Source organism: Podarcis muralis, chromosome 10 (assembly GCF_964188315.1).
Source record: "Podarcis muralis chromosome 10, rPodMur119.hap1.1, whole genome shotgun sequence".
Lineage (NCBI taxonomy): Eukaryota > Metazoa > Chordata > Lepidosauria > Squamata > Lacertidae > Podarcis > Podarcis muralis.
In genome coordinates this window covers 41,558,052-41,578,281 of record NC_135664.1, presented here as the reverse complement: position 1 = coordinate 41,578,281, position 20,230 = coordinate 41,558,052, and the positions used below count along the sequence as shown (strand labels likewise).

The window sequence follows — 20,230 nt, the reverse complement described above, 5'->3', positions numbered from 1 at the left end:
GACGGATGACTATACCATACCAGCTTTGGTCTCTTACAAAAAAAATTAAAAAGCCAATATGCTGATTCCTGGGCCATATAAATCTTGCTTTGTGAAGTCATCTCTAAAAACGACATATCATGTTGTGGAGGGGAGGTTGTTACTCAAAGGAAACACATGTTCACAAACCACCTTGGGTAGATGGAAGTAGCTGGGTAGTTATTCAAGTCCAACCCACTGCATAAATGTTATCTGTGAACTCCCTGCAGTCATTGGGGCCTGCTTGTGGGCTTCCCAAAGGCACCTACCTGACCACTGTGAGAACAGGACACTGGACTAGATGCAGCAGAACTCTTCTCATGTTCTTAACTCTGGTTGTGAAAAATTATGAGGTGTATGTAGGCACATTGCAATGCAGAGCTTTGATTTCTTTATACAAGAGGACCTTCATTAATGGAAAAAAACCAGAGTTAATGGTTTGCATACATGTAGGTTTATTTTCTAGCGGACCATGAAACTACCAAGCAGATGAACATGGCCTAGTGTTCCTCATGCGAATACAAAGGAAGAACTAAAATAAAAACCAGTGAATTTCTTGAGCTTTGACCGAAGTATGATCTTAAAGATGTGAGACCCTGCTGATTATCATCCTGTGTTTGCTTCAGAGAGTCTGGCAACTGCTGTATTTCTTCCTTCTGGGATTCCTCAGTAGCCCAGAACACTGTCGTTTTTATAAACAACTTTTCCTTTAACAATTACGTATTCAATCAGTTCTTGATGGCCGCCAAACTGGTAAATCAAGTGTTCCCATCTAAAGATTTTTAAAAGGTTACAATCATATTTTAGAAAAAAAGCCAACAATCTCTCATGTGCATAGGACTAAAATAGAAAGCATGATAGATTATTCTGCCTGCATTGTTTATTTACTTTGAACATGCAGCTTGTGTCAAACAAGCCTCCTTGCCCATTTGTCCCTAGGTGCACAATAGGGATCTTTGTTGTTTCATATAGCAGAGCTATATGCTATTATCCATTAAACTTGATAACTTAAAACTGACATGCAGTAGTATCTCTTATAGCAGGGGTAGGGAACTGGATCTAGCTAGTGGGATGGATCCTTAGTTCCTCACTCCCCATAGGCAAACTTTGACAGGTGGGTGGGACTGCTCACTAGACAATCACCAGGAAGCATAATGACATCAGGTGATTGACACATGCAGAAATTCAAGGGAGCTCAGTCACTGTAACTGTTGATTGGCAGTTACAGGAAGCCCCTTTGAAGTCAGTTTGGGTTCCAACTACTTCCTCCAAACAAAGCAATTTTACCTCTGCAGTGGAAGAAATGCTGTATTTGGAGGAAGCAGTTTGAATCAAAACAGTTTCTTCTAAATTGAGATAGTAAGTCCGTCAGCTACACTATAGAGTTCTCCACGAGCGTTACATGGCAGTGATCATCAGCACTAACAGGGAGCCAAGCTTGCAGAAAGAATAATTGGGAGCTCACATTAAGCTCCTGGTGGTTCTTTTGTAACTGCCCCATACGTAACCTCACCTTCGACATCAGGAATGTGGCAGGAGGACTGTTTTAAAGCATATAGTTTTAACATAACATGTTGAGTGATTAATAGAAAGCAGGAGTCAATTGCTAGCAATTCATATGCCTGTTTTGAAAAGACATTGTGAATGTTTGTAGTCATTTATTTATATGCTGCTTTTTGGGGGCACAGCCCACTCAAGGTGGCTCATGGTATATAAAAAAGCACAATAAACACAAATAAATATAAAATTGACAAGCGTATCAACATTAAAATATACTTGGAAAATATAGATCAGTTTAAATAAATGACAAAAACTGATGGTATGTTTAGTTCACAACAATATATGATATGAAATTTGGGCTCTGGCACGGTGCCAGAAAATTATTTCCTGAACAATTCAATGTTTATTTTTAAAGAACAACTTTCAACTGACATGGCTGTAAGACAGACTGAAAAAAGTCTGAACTGGGGGTTAAAAAGCATATAAAAGTATGACTTTTTTTAAAGGATTAAGGTTTCCCTTTATGTCTGGTCAATATGTTCTGTATTGGGAGAAGACTCAAATACTGCACTTGGATTGAGTAATTATTGCTCATCATAATGCATTTAATTTATTCCGAATGTTAGATTTTCATTCCAACTTATGCAGAGCATTAGGCCTTTAAGAGCTATTTGCATCCTCACCTTGGTGAATTGATGATAATGAGGTCTCCTTGCTTGCCAGTTTCTATGGAGCCATGCATGTGCGATTTCCCAAGAGCATAAGCTGCATTGATGGTGGCAGCAGCTAAAGCCTCTTTCATGGACATCTTCATATTTACACAGGCCAGGTGCATAACCATGAGCTAGTAAGAGAGAGGTAGTTAAGCTTGAAGTTACACATAGGTGCACAGAAACCAACAGTCTGACAGCCATTGCCATGCCATCTGAAAGCCTGAGTTCACTGTGACAGGTAAAATTAATTTAACTGTAACACTCTTCAGCTGTTCTAACTGCAGGTGGGGCTGTGGAAACAAACTCACTAGCGCCCTGTTGCCCTCTGTGATCTGGAGATCAAACTCCATGGACTTTTGAGAATCCTGATTCCCCCAAGGTTTTAAAAATGCGTGGGGAGACTCCACAAGCACAGAAGACCTCTGCTGCAGACAGTTGCCCTCTACAAGTTGACAAAAGAATGGAAAGGTGATGCATATGTCTGTGTGGAATGAGTATGCTTGTTTATGCTGTCCATAGCTCATGCCTGAATAGGGCTCATGTCTGCAAGAAAGACAGGGCTTATCTGTGCTGAAAGCCAATCTCCTACTTGATAACCATCTGCTCCAAGCAAAAGCTGCTTTTCAATGGCCAGAGTTCATGTGTGAATTCAATAGTGTGTGTATTTAAATTCATGTGGTCTACTCAACTCTCCTGCTAGTACAGAAAATTAAATAGGATTCCCAAGGAATCAAGGCAATAATCAATACTCCAAACCTGATGCTCAAACTGACAGAAGAAAATTAACATTAATTTTGCATCTGCTCTAAGGAAACATCTTACCATGGAACAGCAATAAGCATTTGGGTTAAAATCACTGCCAAGAGCAACAATCACTCCTTCTTTTAACATTTTTCTAGCTTGAGGCTGCTTTAATCTGCAAAGTAAAAAAAACCAATGGTTACTACCATTTGAATTGCACAATGTAAAATGAAGCTTCAATGTAAAACCACTTCAGCAATATTATAGGATTCTTTCAGAATTCAGGAGAGGGAGATATGAAAAGAGAGAGATGAGACTCTAGGTTTCTCCATTGGCTCTGTTAAGAGACCAGCTCCATTAGGCTTTCAACTAAATTGTCACTTATAAGCAGCTATTCCATCAGGCTCTACTAAAAGACCGGCAACTTTTTGCATCCTTGGAAGATCACTCTTAACAGCAGTTGTTCACTGGATGCATTTTTTCAAAAGATAATACATATTTTCCCAAAGGCATAGCAAATGACAGTAAAATACAGCCCAGCAATGTATATTAGAACTATGATTACCTCAGTATATAGGCAGTGGTTGGTAAGAGGACAGCTGCACACTTTGCCTGGGCCATTGCAGAGATACCTTCATCGCTGATTTCTTCTAGATGACTGACAGCCTGAGCTCCTAGCTCAGCTCCAAGCTAAACAGATGCCAAGGCAAGGTTTGAATTAAAGGTCAGTCACACAAGAACCTCCCTTATCCATAAGGCTGCACACACAATAACCTGTTTATATAGCACAAAAATGCAGTTCTCCTCAACCCAGAATCATTTATGCTCAGCTTCAACTTGCTGCTTTCAATCTAGATTGAAGTGGGGCTTAATGCAGCAGTGTAACCAGAGCCCTGCTACTCACACCAGTCAGAATGGAAAGGAGGGTTGGGGGGAAATCTATTTGCTGCACCAGCCCGGGCGGCAAAGAAGCTTGGATCATGCCCTGTACCATCATGTGACAGCAGCAAGCCTGGCTCAGGATCCAGCAGATCCTGTGCTGGCTCAGCACAGACCCTTCACTGCCCTGAAACACCCCATTTCGGGGGTTACCACTGGTTACCGCCAGTAGCAGCTTCCACCTGCCTGGGCAGGAGCATTGAGGCATTTATAAATGCTACAGCTCCCCTCCCAGTGGGAGCAGGTAGGACTAGGAAGAGGGACAACTATGACACTTCCAAATCCCCTCCAGCATCGGGTTTGTTCATCCTGTCTTGACAGAGTGGCTGGGGCAACCCAGTAAGGTGGACCAGGTACAAATAGCAAAATAATAATAAATATTGATAATAAAGAAAAATACTATAGAAATATTAGCAGTTATAAATGGTGAAACAAATGTACCCTCATGAAAGATATTAAAGACACAAACATTAACTATTAAAATGTGTATCTAGCAATGTTATCACTAATGAAAAAGTTCGTCAGATGCTCCTCTTTTTATTTTACATCACAAGGAAAAGATAAGCAAAGTCAATGTTTGAATGGATGTAAAAAGCAAAGGTCAGAAAGTCCATCTCGCTAACTCCATCAACCTCACATTTTCTTTTAACTTACTGCAGAAATAAAGAACTGTGCCGTGGTGCTTCCAATACGCTAAGCCCAAATCAGAATTCGTGTAAGATTTTTCCTTCAGTGAAGACGACCACCTTGGCTGTGAGTGCTGGAAGACCTGTCCCCTGCCTTGCAGGTCTTTTTCCGCCTGGCCTGAGTGGGCACGGCCCTGACTGACTCCAGCTACAAAAGCTGAGACTGCCAAACAGATTATTGGGGTGGAGTGTTGTTGGTTTTTGGGAGTTGTTGCTGTTGGGTGATGGATTTTTGTATCTTTATTTTAAATTTTGTTGTGATTTGTGTGGTAATTATTCAGTTTGGTTGTGTGTGTTTTTAACGTTTTCTTTATTGTGTATTACTATTTCGGTTATGTTGTGGTATGTATTTTTCATGTTATAAGCTGCCTAGGGCATAGTCTGAGCTGTGAAAAGGTGACATACAAATAAAATTATGTAATATATCAAAATAAGTACCTCAGCGCTTTTCATTGGATGCAGTTCATCCCCATGGAAGTTGATCTGTAACCCTAAATCTTTCCCAGCCTGAAGAATTCTTCGGGTCGAAGGCAGATCAAAGACTCCCTTCTCACAGAAAACATCTATATTGTCCATATGAATTTCACCATTAAGCTCCAGTTGCTTCAGTTTAGGAAGGTGGATGCTAACAATGTCATCTGTGGCTTCAATGGCACTTTTCCCTCTATTCAACAGACAATGCAACAAAAACCAGAAGATTAAATTTTCATGTGGCCTGCAAAAGTTTTGGGCTGGTCTCACTGTTTCACTTCTAACCAGTGCATATCCCATATAAAAATCCTTTAAAATTTTATATCACAAATGCTCTCATTTATTTTTGTCCTGGTTTTGTCCCTCTGGATAGCAATAATGAGGGAAACCATTGAAGCACAAACTAAAGCAGAATAAACCCACGACTAATGCACTATTATTATGCTAAGAATATGATGCAGGATACACCCACATAAAACACCAATCTGGAGGGGGAGCAGACACTGGCCCTTTGTGGATAACTTAGTTGTTCAAAGGGCCATCCCTCTGGCCTGAAATTTGGGGCTACTTTCTGGTGGGCTCGCTACATGGCTGGGCTTGTGAGCTACCCAGGGAGGCATTTGGTTCCTCACATTCAGCAGAAGCTGCCCCTGAGGGTCCAGGCTTTGACTCCACGGGCCCTGATGCTATGGAAGATTGTTCCACAGGTTCCTGCCTGCCAGATTCTACGTCAGAGATCTCACAATCTCCAGCAGCAGGCTGAGAGCCCTGAAGCTGGTCTGGCCCCTCAGCAGAAAGCACCACAGGCTCTGTGTCCTGGTCACTGCTGGGCTCCAGGGTCACGACAAGAGCCAAAGCACTTGTATATCTGCTTCCTTCTCTCGTGCATGTATGAGAGCTCTGCGACTTCCCCAACTGTGAGAAATAGCTGGACTGGGGCAAGGATTTATTTTCCCCTTAACTAATATCTTTCTCTTTTAAGTAAAATTATTCAAGATTCCCTTTCTATGTTCCAGCTGATTTTGAAAGAGGTTAAGGTAACATTGCAGTGCCTTAAACTTCCTCTCGCTGTGTTCTCCTCCGTCACATCTGAATTAAATAATAATAATTCTTCTCCCTCAGATGCTTTACAGGAAATGTCCGGCACATCTCAGGCTTTCCACTCTCCCTCAGTCTTCATTATGCTTGAATACTCTCTTGGGGCACTTCCACACACCACTCTAATAGTAGATGGCAAACAGAAACGCTGCAAGAATTAGGTATGTTCTGTTTTGCAGAAGGACTGTTCAATGTGTGACCCAATTAATCTTCAATTGTGTTCTAGCACAGCGCTTAAAATGACAAGAGAGAATAGGTACATTACTTAGGAACAGAATGAGCTCCGCAGTAAGTAGAGGAAATGCCTATGTCCAACTCCCGCCGAGCCCGTTCAATCACTCTCAGCATCTTAACTTCTGTTTCCAGGTTCAACCCGTATCCACTTTTGCATTCGACCAAAGTGGAGCCTGCTCTGAGCATGCGTAGCAGCCGGTGCCTGAAGCTGCTGAAGAGCTCATCTTCTAAGGCATTCCGGGTGTGCTCCACAGTGAAATGTATCCCTCCTCCTGCTAGATGAATATCCATATAGGAAGCTCCTGCCAACTTTAAAACAAAGTTATCTGTTAAACGTGCGTTAATGGGCAAACTATACCCCTCATGCAATGAAATCCCAGAGGTGCAATGGCTCTCCAAAAGTGCCCTGGTAGGGGAAGGATCACAGCTCAGTGGCAGAACAGTTGCTTTGAATGCAGAAGTTTCCAGGTTGAATTCCTAGCATCTCCCGGTAGAGGCAGCCCTTTCTGAAACCATGGAGAAACAATGAGGGTCACATTAGACACTACTGAGCTAAATGAGCCAATGGTCTGGTTCTGCGTAAGGCAGATTCCTTCCTATGTTCTTATTAGAGATTGATTTGCATCTGAGAAGGGGCTGGAATGAAGATATTTGTGCCTTTTACAGAAGAAGAGAATAATAATAATAATAATAATAATAATAATAATAATAATAATATTTATACCCCGCCCATCTGGCTGAGTTTCCCCAGCCACTCTGGGCAGCTCCCAATTGAGTGTTAAAAACAATACAGCATTAAATATTAAAAACTTCCCTAAACAGGGCTGCCTTCAAATAGGATAGTTGCTTATTTCCTTGACATCTGATGGGAGGACTTTCCATAGGACGGGCGCCACTACCAAGAAGGCCCTCTGTCTGGTTCCCTGTAACCTCACTTCTCGCAATGAGGGAACTGCCAGAAGGCCCTCGCTACTGGATCTCAGTGTCTGGGTGAACGATGGGGGTGGAGACGCTCCTTCAGGTATACAGGACCGTGGCCATTTAGGGCTTTAAAGGTCAGAGCCAACAGTTTATGGAAACTTTAATCTACAGTAAAGGAAGGTAGACGCAGGTAAAAGAAATCCTTTGCAATTACAGTATGTAAGTTTACCTTCATCGCAAACTCATGGACTCTGTCCCCAGCCCATACAGGATGTGTGTGTGCATCTACCAGACCTGTTTTTTTAAAAAACAAACCAAAACAAACACAGCAAACTGCACGATCTCAGACATATCCACTAGGAAACAAAATCAGGAAACATTAGCAGTTAATAATTTTATCTATGTGCCCTTGGAGAAACATTATCAAAAAGCATGATCCTTCCGTATATAAAATGCTATTATGAGCCAGTGTGGCATAGTGGTTAGAGCACTGGATTAGGTCCTGGGAGACCAGGGTTCAAATTCCCTGTCAGACATAAAGCTCACTGGGTTGTTCACCATCCCTCTGGCTAACATACATCACAGGGTTGTTGTGATGATGAAAAGAAGAAGAAGAAGGGGAGAACCATGTGTGCCACTTTCTGCTTTGCTGGCTGCTTCATCGTATTGGGCTGGCTACCGAGAGAAACCCAGACCTAGCCAAGATGAAACCTGAAATCAGATTCAGCAGGACTCTTCACATACTCTTTCTCTCGAGATTTCCTGGGATTTTGACTGGAATGCTTCCAGATGGGAGCTTGGTCTTTTATTTTATGTCATTGACCCTGTGCCTTCAAAAGCTGCCTGAAATACAAACATTGAGCAACAGACATTTTCTCCACCCCTCACTTTCCAAAAGGGAAAACGAAAAAAGGGGGGGGGAAGCATCAGATGCTTAATTTCTGCAAGCTGTACTGCTGTTGACATGCACCAAAGCAGGATCAGGATCTGCTAAACTACACCTTTCCTGCAAGAAACTCAGTGAAGCGTATGAAGCCCCTTCCCCTTTATCTTCACATCAAGCCTGTGAGGTAGGTTAGGCTGGGAGAGACTGCGAGGCAGCAACTGAAGGTCATCCTGAAAGATTTGTGGCTGTAATTGCAAAAAGCAGCCCAAAACTTAATAATTGTTTGAGGGAAGGGAGATGTTCCCCTAAAAATCTCCATAACTTTGACCCCCCCAAAGCTCACTTTTCACTTTGGGGAATACGGCAACCCTATGTTAGGCACTAACTTGCACAGACTTTTTTGATAAGATATGGTGACTGACAACCTTATTTCTAAACAGAGCTTTGCTTAAACTTCAGTCGCAAGTTGTACTGATTCAGTATACCCATTACTAGCAAATTATGTGGGGCTGTCCCATTGTCCATGCTAGATCAAACAGCACTTTGGAAAGCAGTAGGGTCATAGACTTACGTCTCTCAAAATCCAGGCTAATGGCTGTGTACACACCATATGTTTAAAGCACACCCCTCCCACAAAGAATCATGGGACACACACACACAGAGCTCTAGTACACAGTCAATACTTATTTTCTTCAGAAGCTCCCCAGCTCCTTGTCCCCACCTGTGTGCTAAGGTGGCCCAGAGGGGGAGCCATCACATTTTATTCCAAAGGAAAATAATTCAGAGGATGTTAGACTAACTGAAGCTGACAATCTCTGCCTATGAAAATATTGCATCTTTCTGCTTGGTGTGTTGAACTCTGAAATATTAGACACCTACCTGGTAAGATGCATTTTCCTGAACAATCAATGACTTTTTCAAAAGATGCTCCTGAAAATTGCTTGCGAATGGCTCTTGAGTCGCCCGCAGCCTTTATATAACCGTCTCTGAAAATAAACCGACCAAAACGCTTACCATTACTTTCAAAGCAGGTGAGACAGAATTACTTTTTATACCCTGATCTAAAACTTATTTTCTGAAGCAAATGTGCTTAAAACTTAATCCAATGTCTTCTTTAGTAAGTTATTTAGCTAGCATCATTGTTGGATTCTTCAGTGTAGACAGGAAATTAAAATTCATTTACTGTCACATTGTTACTGGTCCAAAGTAACTAACGACTTAGTTCAGGGGTCAGCAACCTTTTTCAGCCATGTGGGGGGTCGGACTATATTTTGAAAAAAAATATGAACGAATTCCTATGCCCCACAAATAACCCAGCGATGCATTTAAAATAAAAGGACACATTCTACTCATGTAAAAACACGTTGATTCCCAGACTGTCCGTGGGCCAGATTGAGAAGGCGATTGGGCCACATCCGGCCACCGGGCCTTAGATTGCCTACTCCTGTCTTAGTTCATTGGCTATAAGAAAGTTAATCTTTTTTTTTATTTCAAGAGTATACGTTTTGGTCAGCTGGTGACTGTCAGAAGAGAGACAGAAAATAATTTTGTTTTATTTTTTCTGTAAAAACTTCATTTATTTTCCTGTCCTTAGAGAAGGTCAGTACAAAAACAAACTAACAGAAACCTTCCCATTGGAGAGAGATTCTGCTGGAGAGACTCCCCCCCCCCAGCAGGCAACACGCCCCCCTCCCGGGAGATTCACTTACTTGCCAATCACCACGCTGCCGTTTTCCAGCACGGCCAGATGTTGCATGCCAGCTTCCAGGAGGTATTTCTCACCTTTGGTGCAGACAAGCACCAGCTGTTGGGCGCCTTCAAGCAGGAGCTTATACTCACCAGCCATGTTGCTCTTTCCAGACAGATACAAAAGAGCTTGGGAAGTCTGGGACTGGCCCAGACAGCGTCAACAAGGCAGGGAGAATGCTCACGAGTTTCCCAGGGCAAGGTCTCTCTCTTTGCTCCTGGAATCGTCATCATTTCTCTTAGTTGGCAGTTTTCACCCACAACAAGCAAACACACACGGGGGGGCGGGGGGCTTGGACTGTACAGAATTCAAAATGAGGTGCTGCAGTCCTGAGGTGGTTATACGGAATGGACCCTAACTATTTCAATTGCAGGTAAGGGAATCTCATTTTTAATGCTCCCCAATAGTCCAAATGATGCTTTGGGCTACAACTCCCATCAACTGCAGCCAGAATGGCAAATGACCAAGGATGATGCAAATATCAAAAACACCCCAGTGACGGCCGGGCATCTGCTTGCAATAAGGCTCAGCTGGTGGGTCACATGTCAAGGTGTGAAGCGCGATTGATTGCAATCCAATCGGAAAAGCCTGAGATAAATTTGCATCGGGCAGTAAAACTAGGCTTGCCATACGTCAGGAAAAGCTTAAAATCTCTAATCTTGGGCTAGGTTTTTGTTTGTTTGTTTGTTTGGTAATGTGAGAGTAGATGACAATTACTTCACCGTACAATAGCATTCTGCACATGCTCAGAGGCACTTTTCATTATGTCCTGTTTTAGATGTAGCATCTAAAGCAGACCCTGGGAACTGAGCTTTGGCTCCCGTTAAGCCTTCACAATTTTGGTGGTTTCCTTTAAAAAAAAGGGGGGGAAGCTCAACCATTTTGAGGGTGTCAGAAGCAAAACGGCAGTGCTATGCATGTTCGGGTGGAAGGAAGGAAGGAGGCAAATGTGGAAGTCTTCACTCAAACATGTGCGCAGGGTCGGTGCATTGGAGGAGCAGCCCAGCTCCGCTTCCATCCCAGCGCTGTTTGCGATGGCGCGAAGAAAAGTCTCGGCAAGCTCCTTGCAAGCTGCCAAGGCGCGCGCGACCCGCGCAGGGGTGGGCGGAGCTGCGCCGGCGCCGAGCGGCGTTTGCTTCCCGCCTCGCGCTGCCGGGGCGCCTCTTCTTCCCAACCGCCTTCACAGCCCGGGAGGCGCCGTGGTTGCGGTGGCGGCTCTCGCATGTCTTTAGCTACCTCCTCCGACTGCCCGGGCGCTCTCCGGTAAGGAGGAAGTCAGACTTCTCGAAGAAAGGGCAGGGGCTGCATTTGGGGAGGTTTGGGATGCAGCCGCTGTGCGGTGCATTGGTTCCTCCCTTCGCCCAGGTTTTGCAAAAAAAACTCCCCCAAAACCCCACACATAAATAATATAACAATAAAAACAGCTTACCTGGAAGAAGTCACTTTCTCCTCCGGAAACCAGTAGACCTCATCTCAGAAGTGGAAACCAGCTGTGCGTCACATCTAGCGCTCTGCACGTGCATCAAGGCAGCTTCGCCTGTACACGTGTTACATTCCGCGGATTGATTGCTTATGCATTTACACCCACGGGCGAAATTTTATTCACTGTACCCAAAATAAAATAATAACTCTCTGAACCTGCTGGCCATAACCTTCTTTCGACCTGGCTATGAATAATAGGTTGAGAGAGATTTCAAAGAACAGATGAAGGGTTGTACTGGTACGTGTATTATTTCCTCGGAGCAAGCCCAGTGAAATAAGTGGACTTCAGGCCATTGATTTTAATGGGTCTGTTCTGACTAAAATGGGATGTCATCCAAGGAAAACATTGTACAGTAGAAGACATAGGTGTGAGCCCAAAGCTTGCTTTTTTATTTTCTCTCATAACGGAAGAAAAAGGTTATATCAGCAGAGTCTCATACTTGCACCTGACGCGTGTCTAGGCCATTTCCCATCCCGCCTCATTTAAAACAAAGCTAAGGAAATGTAACATTGGAAGGGGGGAGGACATTGTCCAGCTTAGTCCCTTCTCCAACCCCATGGTAGTTTAGCATTACCTTGAAGGCAATAAATATTCATTATAATACACAGCGAGATAAATGTAAAAATATGTTTTATTGATCTAACATTTCTGTCTAGCATGCCTCACATTCATGCAATATATCTACATTCATATGCTAAGTCTCTTTGTTTCATTCAACTACTGCTGATTTTTGTCAGATTAAACAGTCATTTGCCTTCGTTCATGCTGTTGTTTATCCCTGTATTGAATTTTCAAACAGCTAAAAAGCAAATGTGTTTTTAAACTTTCTTGCAATTGTGTTTCTTTCTAGATCTCGGGAGGGTGTTAAAGTATGGAGATGGCTTCAACACAGTGTTTGGGATCAAAAGTTGATATGGGTAATTCAAAATATCAAATAGCTTTAGAAACTGTAGGTTGAGCTGTCAGGGGCTCCAGAAAATCAACATCGGGAACATGGGGGAAACAGTGAATTCTGTAATGGGCTCTGCGTCATGCATTGGACCCAACTCTAATGAGGTATTCAGATGTGGAGGCGATGATCTTTATAATGCAAGTGATGGCAGACCGAGAAGTTCAGGATGGCCCTACACATGCTTGGTCCATCTAGGAGTTCCCATAAATAGGATGGCCTTGGATACTTCTGCATTATGCAAGAGTGAAGTGGCACCCTTCTGGCTGCAGGATTGCACTTTACAGAATATCGTGATGTCAGGAACCTCCAGGTTTGCAGCAACACCCCACAGGAGCACATGCACCTTCTAGGGGTAATGCTTCCAACCCAGAACTCCCCCCCCCCATCTGACTATCACCACATCCCTATCCGGTATGCCCCACAGAGGACCTTAAGGTCCATGAATAACCATAGTCAAGACTATCCTCCACCAGGGCCAGGGCCTTTTTAGTGATGGCACCAACCTGGTGGAATGCCCTGTGCCATGAGACTAGGGCCCTTCAGGATTTAACCTGCTTCCGCTGGGTCTGTAAGACAGAGCTATTCTGCCTGGCCTTTAATTTGAATTCAGCCTGATCTTTTATTTCCCTTCCCTTCCCTTCTCTTCCCTCCCCCTCCCCTTTTATGAAGATTACCCACTCTGAGACCCCACAGCTAATTCTCCCCTGGCCTCCTTGCTGGCCCAAGTAGGACTAATTCAGCCAGCTAGCCCTGCTGACTAGCTAAAGTTTATTGGATGGATTTCCCCCAAATTGATTTTTGAACTTTGAATTTTATTGTTATTCATGCTTTTATACTGTATTTTATGCTGCTTCTATTTTATATTACAATTAAGTGTTTTAAATTTGTTGTTAGCCGCCCTGAGCCCTGTTTTCCGAACTGGGAAGGGCGGGGTATAAATAAAAATTTATTTATTATTTATCCCTGGTCCAACGAGTGTAGCACCATCACTAGAAGCGCACCGCTACTACTTTGTCCCTTGACATGCATCACTGCTGCTACGGGCAGTGATTTGTGTTTGTTATCTTCCTCATCGTTCTACACATGGCACATGTATTTAAATTGTTCACTTATTAAATTTCTGCTCCATAACTCATTTTAAATTAAGCTCACAGAAGTTACTACCCCGCACACTTTTTTTTACTAACCTGCCAAAAGCCTAGTACACTGTGCTAGCTTCTATGCTGGAGGAAGCCTGGAAAGGCAGGCTAAGAAAAATATTCGCCTTCTTCCAAGGCAAGGAGGAAGACTGTGGTCTGTTCCTTTTCTGCCAGCCTGATGTACTTCTTTGCTGGTTGTGGAGGAAGATACTTTCCTTTCTCTGCCGGGAACATGGAATACAAGCAGGTTGGCAGAAGAGAAGAGTCATCTGCTCATTGACTTTACTACTTGGAATTCCAGGCACTCACTGGCATGGAATTCCTAGGTGCCTTTGGCAGCTAGTCTGGTACTTAAATATAAAGCAGCCATAAACTTCAGCACAAAGTGCTGCCAGAACAGATAATATATATCATTTTATGCTTTTTTCCCCTTTTAAAGGGATGTGGGAAACTCACGGAACTGATGAATGAAAATCAAAAGCCATTCTCATTCCTGCTGGATAACTCTTTAGCTAGTTTTTTCTTGAGTTGAGATTTGCCATTTTTAATGGTTTGGGATCGTGGGGGGCTGGGAGTTGAATGCTAATATTCCTAAATGGTATTAGAAAGCAAATAGTATTTTCTTTCATATTTTATGTGGCAAGATGGCAAACCAAAGAGCCCTTTCAAAGCCATGGATGCTGAAATATGTCTTTATAGAGATATTGAGTGCACAGAAAAAGAAAAGGTATGTATTTCCAATTGTCAAATATATAATTGACTATAGTTGCCATTGTCAAAACAAAAAAAATTCCTTCCAGTAGCACCTTAAAGACCAACTAAGTTAGTTCTTGGTATGAGCTTTCGTGTGCATGCAACTTCATTAGTTGCTTATTTTTATTTTTCAAACTTTCATTAAATGAAAAATCAAGCATAAATGAAAACATCACAGGAAACAGAAATATCAGAGCAGAGACGCAAAAGTAGGCCAGAGGTATCAGTAATACCTTCCAGACTTTCAGTATAATAGAAATTATAACAAGTCTAAAACATTTTTAAAAACACAATTAACATGGAAATCCCTTATTTTCCAAGGGTTTGTGAAGCTCCACAATTCTTATTTTATTGTATCATCCACAGCCATTTATAGGCCAGAGCAGTTTGATTTTATTGTTTTCGTAGATAATGCAGAACACAACCAAACAGAAATTTACTTTTTTTGACCTCTAGAGGCTCTTAGTTTATAAGTCACTTTTTCTGGTAGAATTCCCATACCTTCATGTACTTATTATTTAAAAAGTTTGCCCTATTAGGTTGGGAAAGTGGGGCAGAATGGTAGTTTTGTGTAGAGATAGTACATACTTCTCCCAATACAGTGGTACCTTGGTTTAAGAACAGCTTAGTTTATGAACAACTTGGATTAAGAACACTACAAACCCCGAAGTAAGTGTTTTGGTTTGTGAACTTTGCCTTGGAAGCAGAACATGTTCTGCTTCCTATTGAGTGTGTTCCATTTGTAATTTGAGTCCCCCACTGCTATGGGAAAGCACGCCTTCGTTTAAGAACGCTTTGGTTTAAGAGCGGACTTCCGGAACGGATTAAGTTCATAAACCAAGGTACCACTGTAATTCATATAATGGCAACAGTTGTAAAACAATGTTATGAGTCAATGTTATCCTCTAAGCATGTAAATCTGTTAATTGGATGTGGATGGGTGGCTAATTTTTTTAATATATTTTTTGCATGAGACTCACTCTTCTGGGTGAAATGCCCACACTCATGTGTACATGCATTCACTCATAGTCATACACACACACACACACACACACCTTAGCATCCTCAAATATTCTTCAGAAGCTGCAACTTTGAGGGCTTGGAAGAAGAAAACATATTAAACCAAATTTTGGGCTGTTGTATTGGCTGTCATTTGGGACGCGGGTGGCGCTGTGCGTAAAAGCCTCAGCGCCTAGGGCTTGCTGATCGAAAGGTCGGCGGTTCGAATCCCCGCAGCGGGGTGCGCTCCCGCTGCTTGGTCCCAGCGCCTGCCAACCTAGCAGTTCGAAAGCACCCCCGGGTGCAAGTAGATAAATAGGGACCGCTTACTGGCAGGAAGGTAAACGGCGTTTCCGTGTGCTGTGCTGGCTCGCCAGAGCAGTGATGTCACGCTGGCCACGTAACCCGGAAGTGTCTCCGGACAGCGCTGGCCCCCGGCCTATAGAGTGAGATGAGCGCACAACCCTAGAGTCTGTCAAGACTGGCCCGTACGGCGAGGGGTACCTTTACCTTTACCTATTGGCTGTCATTTAGCCTCTGGCATCATTCAAAGTTCACATTTGTTTGGACTTGCATAACTTAGAGCCTTTTCAGTCAGTGAAATGGTGTGTGGAGAAAAGTTCACACACCCAGCACAGTGACTTTGATCCATTTTTTCCCCCCCCATGTCTACTTTTATACATCACTCAGTAGATCCAATCATGGGTCTTGGGTGTCTCATCTAGTTCAGTTAAGTGTGAAGTTTAAGTGAGAGAAGAGATTTCCTTTCTCTAAAGCTGGATAACATGGATTTCAATTTCAGGTTAGAACAGTTCAACACAATCTGAAGGTGCATGAAAAGAGCACATTTTCATCAAGAGCTAGGTCTCGAAAGGCTCTCAAAAAGCTGGAAGAAGCCATTGAAAGAGAAACAAAACAAGAAATAGAGAAAGAGACTTCTGCCCTGGACTGGAATCTTGCTTTTGCAAAGTGTGAGTAAAATGAGTTACAAAAATATAAATCTGAGTTTACCAGATCTTGTATTTACCAAGAATTTTCAACTATTCATATGCAGGATCTTGTGATTAACTGGTTTATAGATTAATTTATATACTATAGGACCTGTAGTACAGGTCATACGTAATTTAAGATATATAGCTTCTCAATTCAAATATCATGGCAAACCTCTTTCTGATTCTAGTTTGCTGACTCATCACAAACCATGGTTCATTGATTCAGGTATCGCACCAAATCATAGGTGTGTTTGTTGGGATACTGCCAGGGAGATAACATCCATCTGAGCCCCCAAGCCGGCTGCTGGACGATCCATCGATCTCCCGTAGTCACGCAGTCACGCAGTATCAGCAATTAGCGACACGAAGCCTCAGAAATAGATTGCCACATTCTTAGGCTGGTGCACACTCTTTCAGCAGAATCCACACAGCAAAAGATGCACAGCAGGAGAGCATATTTACAGTTTATTCAATGTTGGTCAGAACAAAGAAAAGACATGACCGCCTGCTACAGCGTTCAGGCACGAAGAAGAAACGAAAGCAACTGAAAACCTTAAACATCCTGTGCAACAGGAAATACGCAGACTCTGTGACTCACAGCCTGCTCCCTTTTAAGGTGGAACGGAAATATCCTAACAGTGTTAACCATGGTTTGGCTTTGGGTCCAAATTGAGATAGTATGCAAAACTAGTGAATCCAAGATAGCCACATAATGTCTGGAAAGATGGTTATACTTCAAATATTGTTTATAATTTAGTACACATTAAGTTTATTTAAACCTACAAATTGCAGAGGTTTGAAGATGGAATCTAACAATTCTAACTGTTTTAAAGGTATTCAGAGTGATAAGCAGTCTATAACAGAATACATCAATGAACAGAAAGAGTTGTTTCTACTGGAGGTAACCATTTTGTTTCGTGTAGTTGGTGCACTTAAAAATGGGAAAGTTCTAGTTACAGGAGCTTCAGCTACACACTGGAACATTTCTGTTTATTTCAGAACAGATCACTAAATCAAAGCAATTGAGCACTAAACATGGTGGCTGTATGGCACTGATTTTGTTTGGAAAAAATCATCCTTTAATACGCACTCACTGTCTTAATTCTCAACTATCCCTTCATTATTTACTATTTAGTGTCCTGACTAATTATATTGGTTAGTGAATAAGCCTGAGTATTCCATTCTGACCCCATGCACAATTAACAGCATAATAAACCTGCCCAAGGGAAGACAGAAAAAAAGTTTCTGACTAAAAACCCAAAGATTCCATAAACCCCGATTTACCCTTAAGTTAATGAGAATATGGTTTCTCTGTAGCATGCACTAGCCGTCTGATAGGACTATTAACTTCACTGCTGTTAGGATGAGAATGCTCGATCGAAAAGCCTTCAGGGTAGTAATGTGAAAGAGTAGCGACCAGACCTTACGCATCCTTTTTTTGCTATTGGAATGGCATTCAGCTTTGCAAGGTGCTTGAATACGAAGATCCTTTTGTGCTTAACTTTTTGCAATGTTTCCCTTTCCCAGTATGCGGTTAAAACGAAACAACGCACCATAGCCAAGCTGGAGGAAATGGTATCGGAGGAAGAGAGGAGGGCCAAACTCGCCGAAACAAAATTAGAAGAAGATGCGATAGCATTTGATGAGTTTCTCAAAGAAAACGACAGACGTTCTGTTGATGCTCTTAAAAGGTTAGACACGCTGTTGCAATTTCTATTATTAATAACAAGCTAGATGGTTTGACTGCAGGGCCTGCACACGGAGAATTCTCACAGGGCTTGGTGGTCCTGTTTGTGCCCTCCTACCTTCCCACGCAAATGTGCTGACACAGGCTGCCCCAGTAGCCATTGCAAAGAACAGGAAGGCCACGTGGGACCGCTGTATCGCTGTAGCAGACATTCTTCAAGCATGATGTGACCCAGCCAGTGTTTTCTTTTCTTGCTAGTACGCTCACAAGTAAGAAACTTGGGGACTTTACATCCAAAAACAAGCTTTCGACCACCCCAGATCATTCTACCCTGCCACTAGGAGATTGCCCCATCAGATCCCAGCATCATGTTTGACCAGAGATTACTTTTTGCTGATGTAGTTGTCGAAATGTGATGTCTCTGCCCCAGTTGTTGCTAATATACCTAAGAATAATGAATTGGGGGGGGGTCATTATACTGTACCTACAAATAAGGAACTGACAACGGCATCAGACGAATTATATATATTTGAAACAGCAGTTCATCAAAATGTTAGAAGCTCACTTGAATAGTTCAGTTTTCAGTAGCCAGCTGTGTGCAGGAAGAGGGCAAGATGAACGGGTGTCAGCAGGAAGGGTTTTACAAGTTTTGGTGGGGGAGAGCAGGGCCTCTACCTCAAGCTTGGGCAGAATGGCTTTGACGAGATGGGTTGGTGTTTGCTTCATTCTCTAATGTTATTTCCTCTAGTCTGTTGACTGTTAAGAGGTGAGGAATTTCTGGTTGATTCTTATGGCTGCAAGTTTCCATACCGACATTGAGAGGTTTTTAAATGTGCTGTGCAAGGTGTGACTGTCATTGGCAGAATAATTTGTCAGTCTGAAAATGTTCATTGGTTTTGTAATGCACTGATTACTAACGTAACAGTCTGAAACTGGTTTTCAGAGTGATTGCAGATTTGTGCTACTTGTGGACAAAAGCAAACCAGACTGTTCATCTATTTTCTGGGGGGTGCAGGCAGAAAAATGTGTTTCTATTTTAAAATCTGCCTATAGGCACCCAGAATTACAACATCTATATTATTTTTAGTGCAGCTCACGAAGCAAAAGCTAAAATGGAGGTGACAGCGGAAGTGAAGTCAGCAATGAATGAGGTGTTCTCTCTTAAAAGGTGAGTTCTTTATTTCACATATTTAGCAAAGCATAACCTAGGCTGCTGCCAGTTTTTTGGGGGAGGTGGTTATGCAGCAATGAGTGTTCATCCTGATTTGCTTGCAGGGTGTTTATACATCTACGTGTAAGTCATTCACTTATTCAACACTTCTTAGTGCAGTTCCTAATTGGTTTTCAAACTACAAGAAGTCAGATAAGGGATAACTTCTATAGCAGTTTTCATACTACAGCTTGCACAAGTGGAATACTAGCTATGCATTTAGTTCTTTTTTATATTGCTCAAGGCTTGCACATAATATGTCAAAGCCCTTCTCTGAATAGAAAATACCTCTTTTAGGCAGGATAGCTATGGATCCAATGCTTTCAAAATAATAGAATTCAAATACTAACACACAATATTGTTGCACGCTGCTGCCACCCCGCACACAAACAGCAGGTAGAGAAATAAATGTGTGTGTGTGTGTATATTAAGATTCAGACTTACTTAGAGTTAGCATAGCTCAAAATGTTAAGATGAAACAAACCTTAAGGTGACTCCCATAACTCTGATAAAAACTCGTTCATTTGCTTTTGCATTGTTTATTACAATAATGCCAGTTTATTTTTTTTATAACATTTAGCTGTTGTACTTCACTAAAATATGACTGTCTGCTTGCTTATAAACTATCATCCTTTCATGTCTGCAGTGAAATTGCAAACAGTGAAGATAATCTGAGACTGTATTTATCCTACGAAGCTTTTTTGTTGAGTGTGTCTCCTAAAGAGTGGCAAGAACAACAGATGGCAAAAAAGAAGCTATTGAAAAAGGATAAAAGAGACGTTTCAAAGTCTTTGCTTTCTTTTCCTGCTCGTGAGAAAAGCAGGATGGGGTCTACTTCCTTCATATTACACCAAAAAATAAGTAAGTATGTCATTTTAGTACTGTCCACTAGAAACTTATATTGCATGTTATATAAGTCACTTCAGTTCCCCCTTTTTTCAATTCTCCCAGAGTGGAAACTGAGAAACAATGTCTAAGGATCAATGTTGTTCCCATATCTGCCCCATTGATGTATAAAGTGCAGACCAGTGAAGCAGTATTCTAGTTTGCTGGATGATGCA

At 42.2% G+C, this 20,230-nt stretch overlaps 2 protein-coding genes across 6 annotated transcripts in view; one reads left to right on the top strand and one right to left on the bottom strand.

The window, feature by feature from the left end:
* Positions 1-449: 449 nt before the first annotated feature.
* AMDHD1 (amidohydrolase domain containing 1) lies at positions 450-10,184 on the bottom strand. The gene is made up of 9 exons (XM_028747591.2): positions 9,917-10,184; positions 9,087-9,193; positions 7,551-7,615; positions 6,432-6,709; positions 5,036-5,261; positions 3,538-3,662; positions 3,054-3,147; positions 2,202-2,362; positions 450-790 (listed from the first exon to the last, which is right to left on the bottom strand). The coding sequence occupies exons 1-9, from the start codon at positions 10,051-10,053 to the stop codon at positions 685-687; spliced, it is 1,299 nt and encodes a 432-aa protein (XP_028603424.2). The 5' UTR covers positions 10,054-10,184; the 3' UTR covers positions 450-684.
* CCDC38 (coiled-coil domain containing 38) overlaps positions 8,277-20,230 on the top strand; it is a 20,732-nt gene continuing 8,778 nt past the window's right edge. For 2 of the 5 annotated variants that reach the window (XM_028747590.2, XM_028747589.2), the window contains exons 1-8: positions 11,086-11,217; positions 12,288-12,354; positions 14,173-14,255; positions 16,083-16,251; positions 17,106-17,173; positions 17,800-17,963; positions 19,047-19,127; positions 19,816-20,030. In XM_028747590.2, the coding sequence (XP_028603423.2) occupies positions 12,309-12,354; positions 14,173-14,255; positions 16,083-16,251; positions 17,106-17,173; positions 17,800-17,963; positions 19,047-19,127; positions 19,816-20,030 (826 nt within the window). In that variant the 5' untranslated portion in view covers positions 11,086-11,217; positions 12,288-12,308. Of the gene's footprint in view, positions 8,392-9,108; positions 9,239-10,278; positions 10,328-11,085; positions 11,218-12,287; positions 12,355-14,172; positions 14,256-16,082; positions 16,252-17,105; positions 17,174-17,799; positions 17,964-19,046; positions 19,128-19,815; positions 20,031-20,230 lie in introns of those variants that run through there. The other 3 variants (XM_077934822.1, XM_077934821.1, XM_077934823.1) reach the window with 3 other exon arrangements.

Coding starts and splice junctions, on each gene's coding strand:
- AMDHD1 (XM_028747591.2), bottom strand. CDS start 10,053: ATGGCTGGTGAGTATAAGCTCCTGCTTGAAGGCGCCCAACAGCTGGTG. Junction 3,148..3,537: donor ACCACTGCCTATATACTGAG/GTAATCATAGTT, acceptor TTTACTTTGCAG/ATTAAAGCAGCCTCAAGCTA. Junction 2,363..3,053: donor ATGCTTATTGCTGTTCCATG/GTAAGATGTTTC, acceptor CTCTCTTACTAG/CTCATGGTTATGCACCTGGC.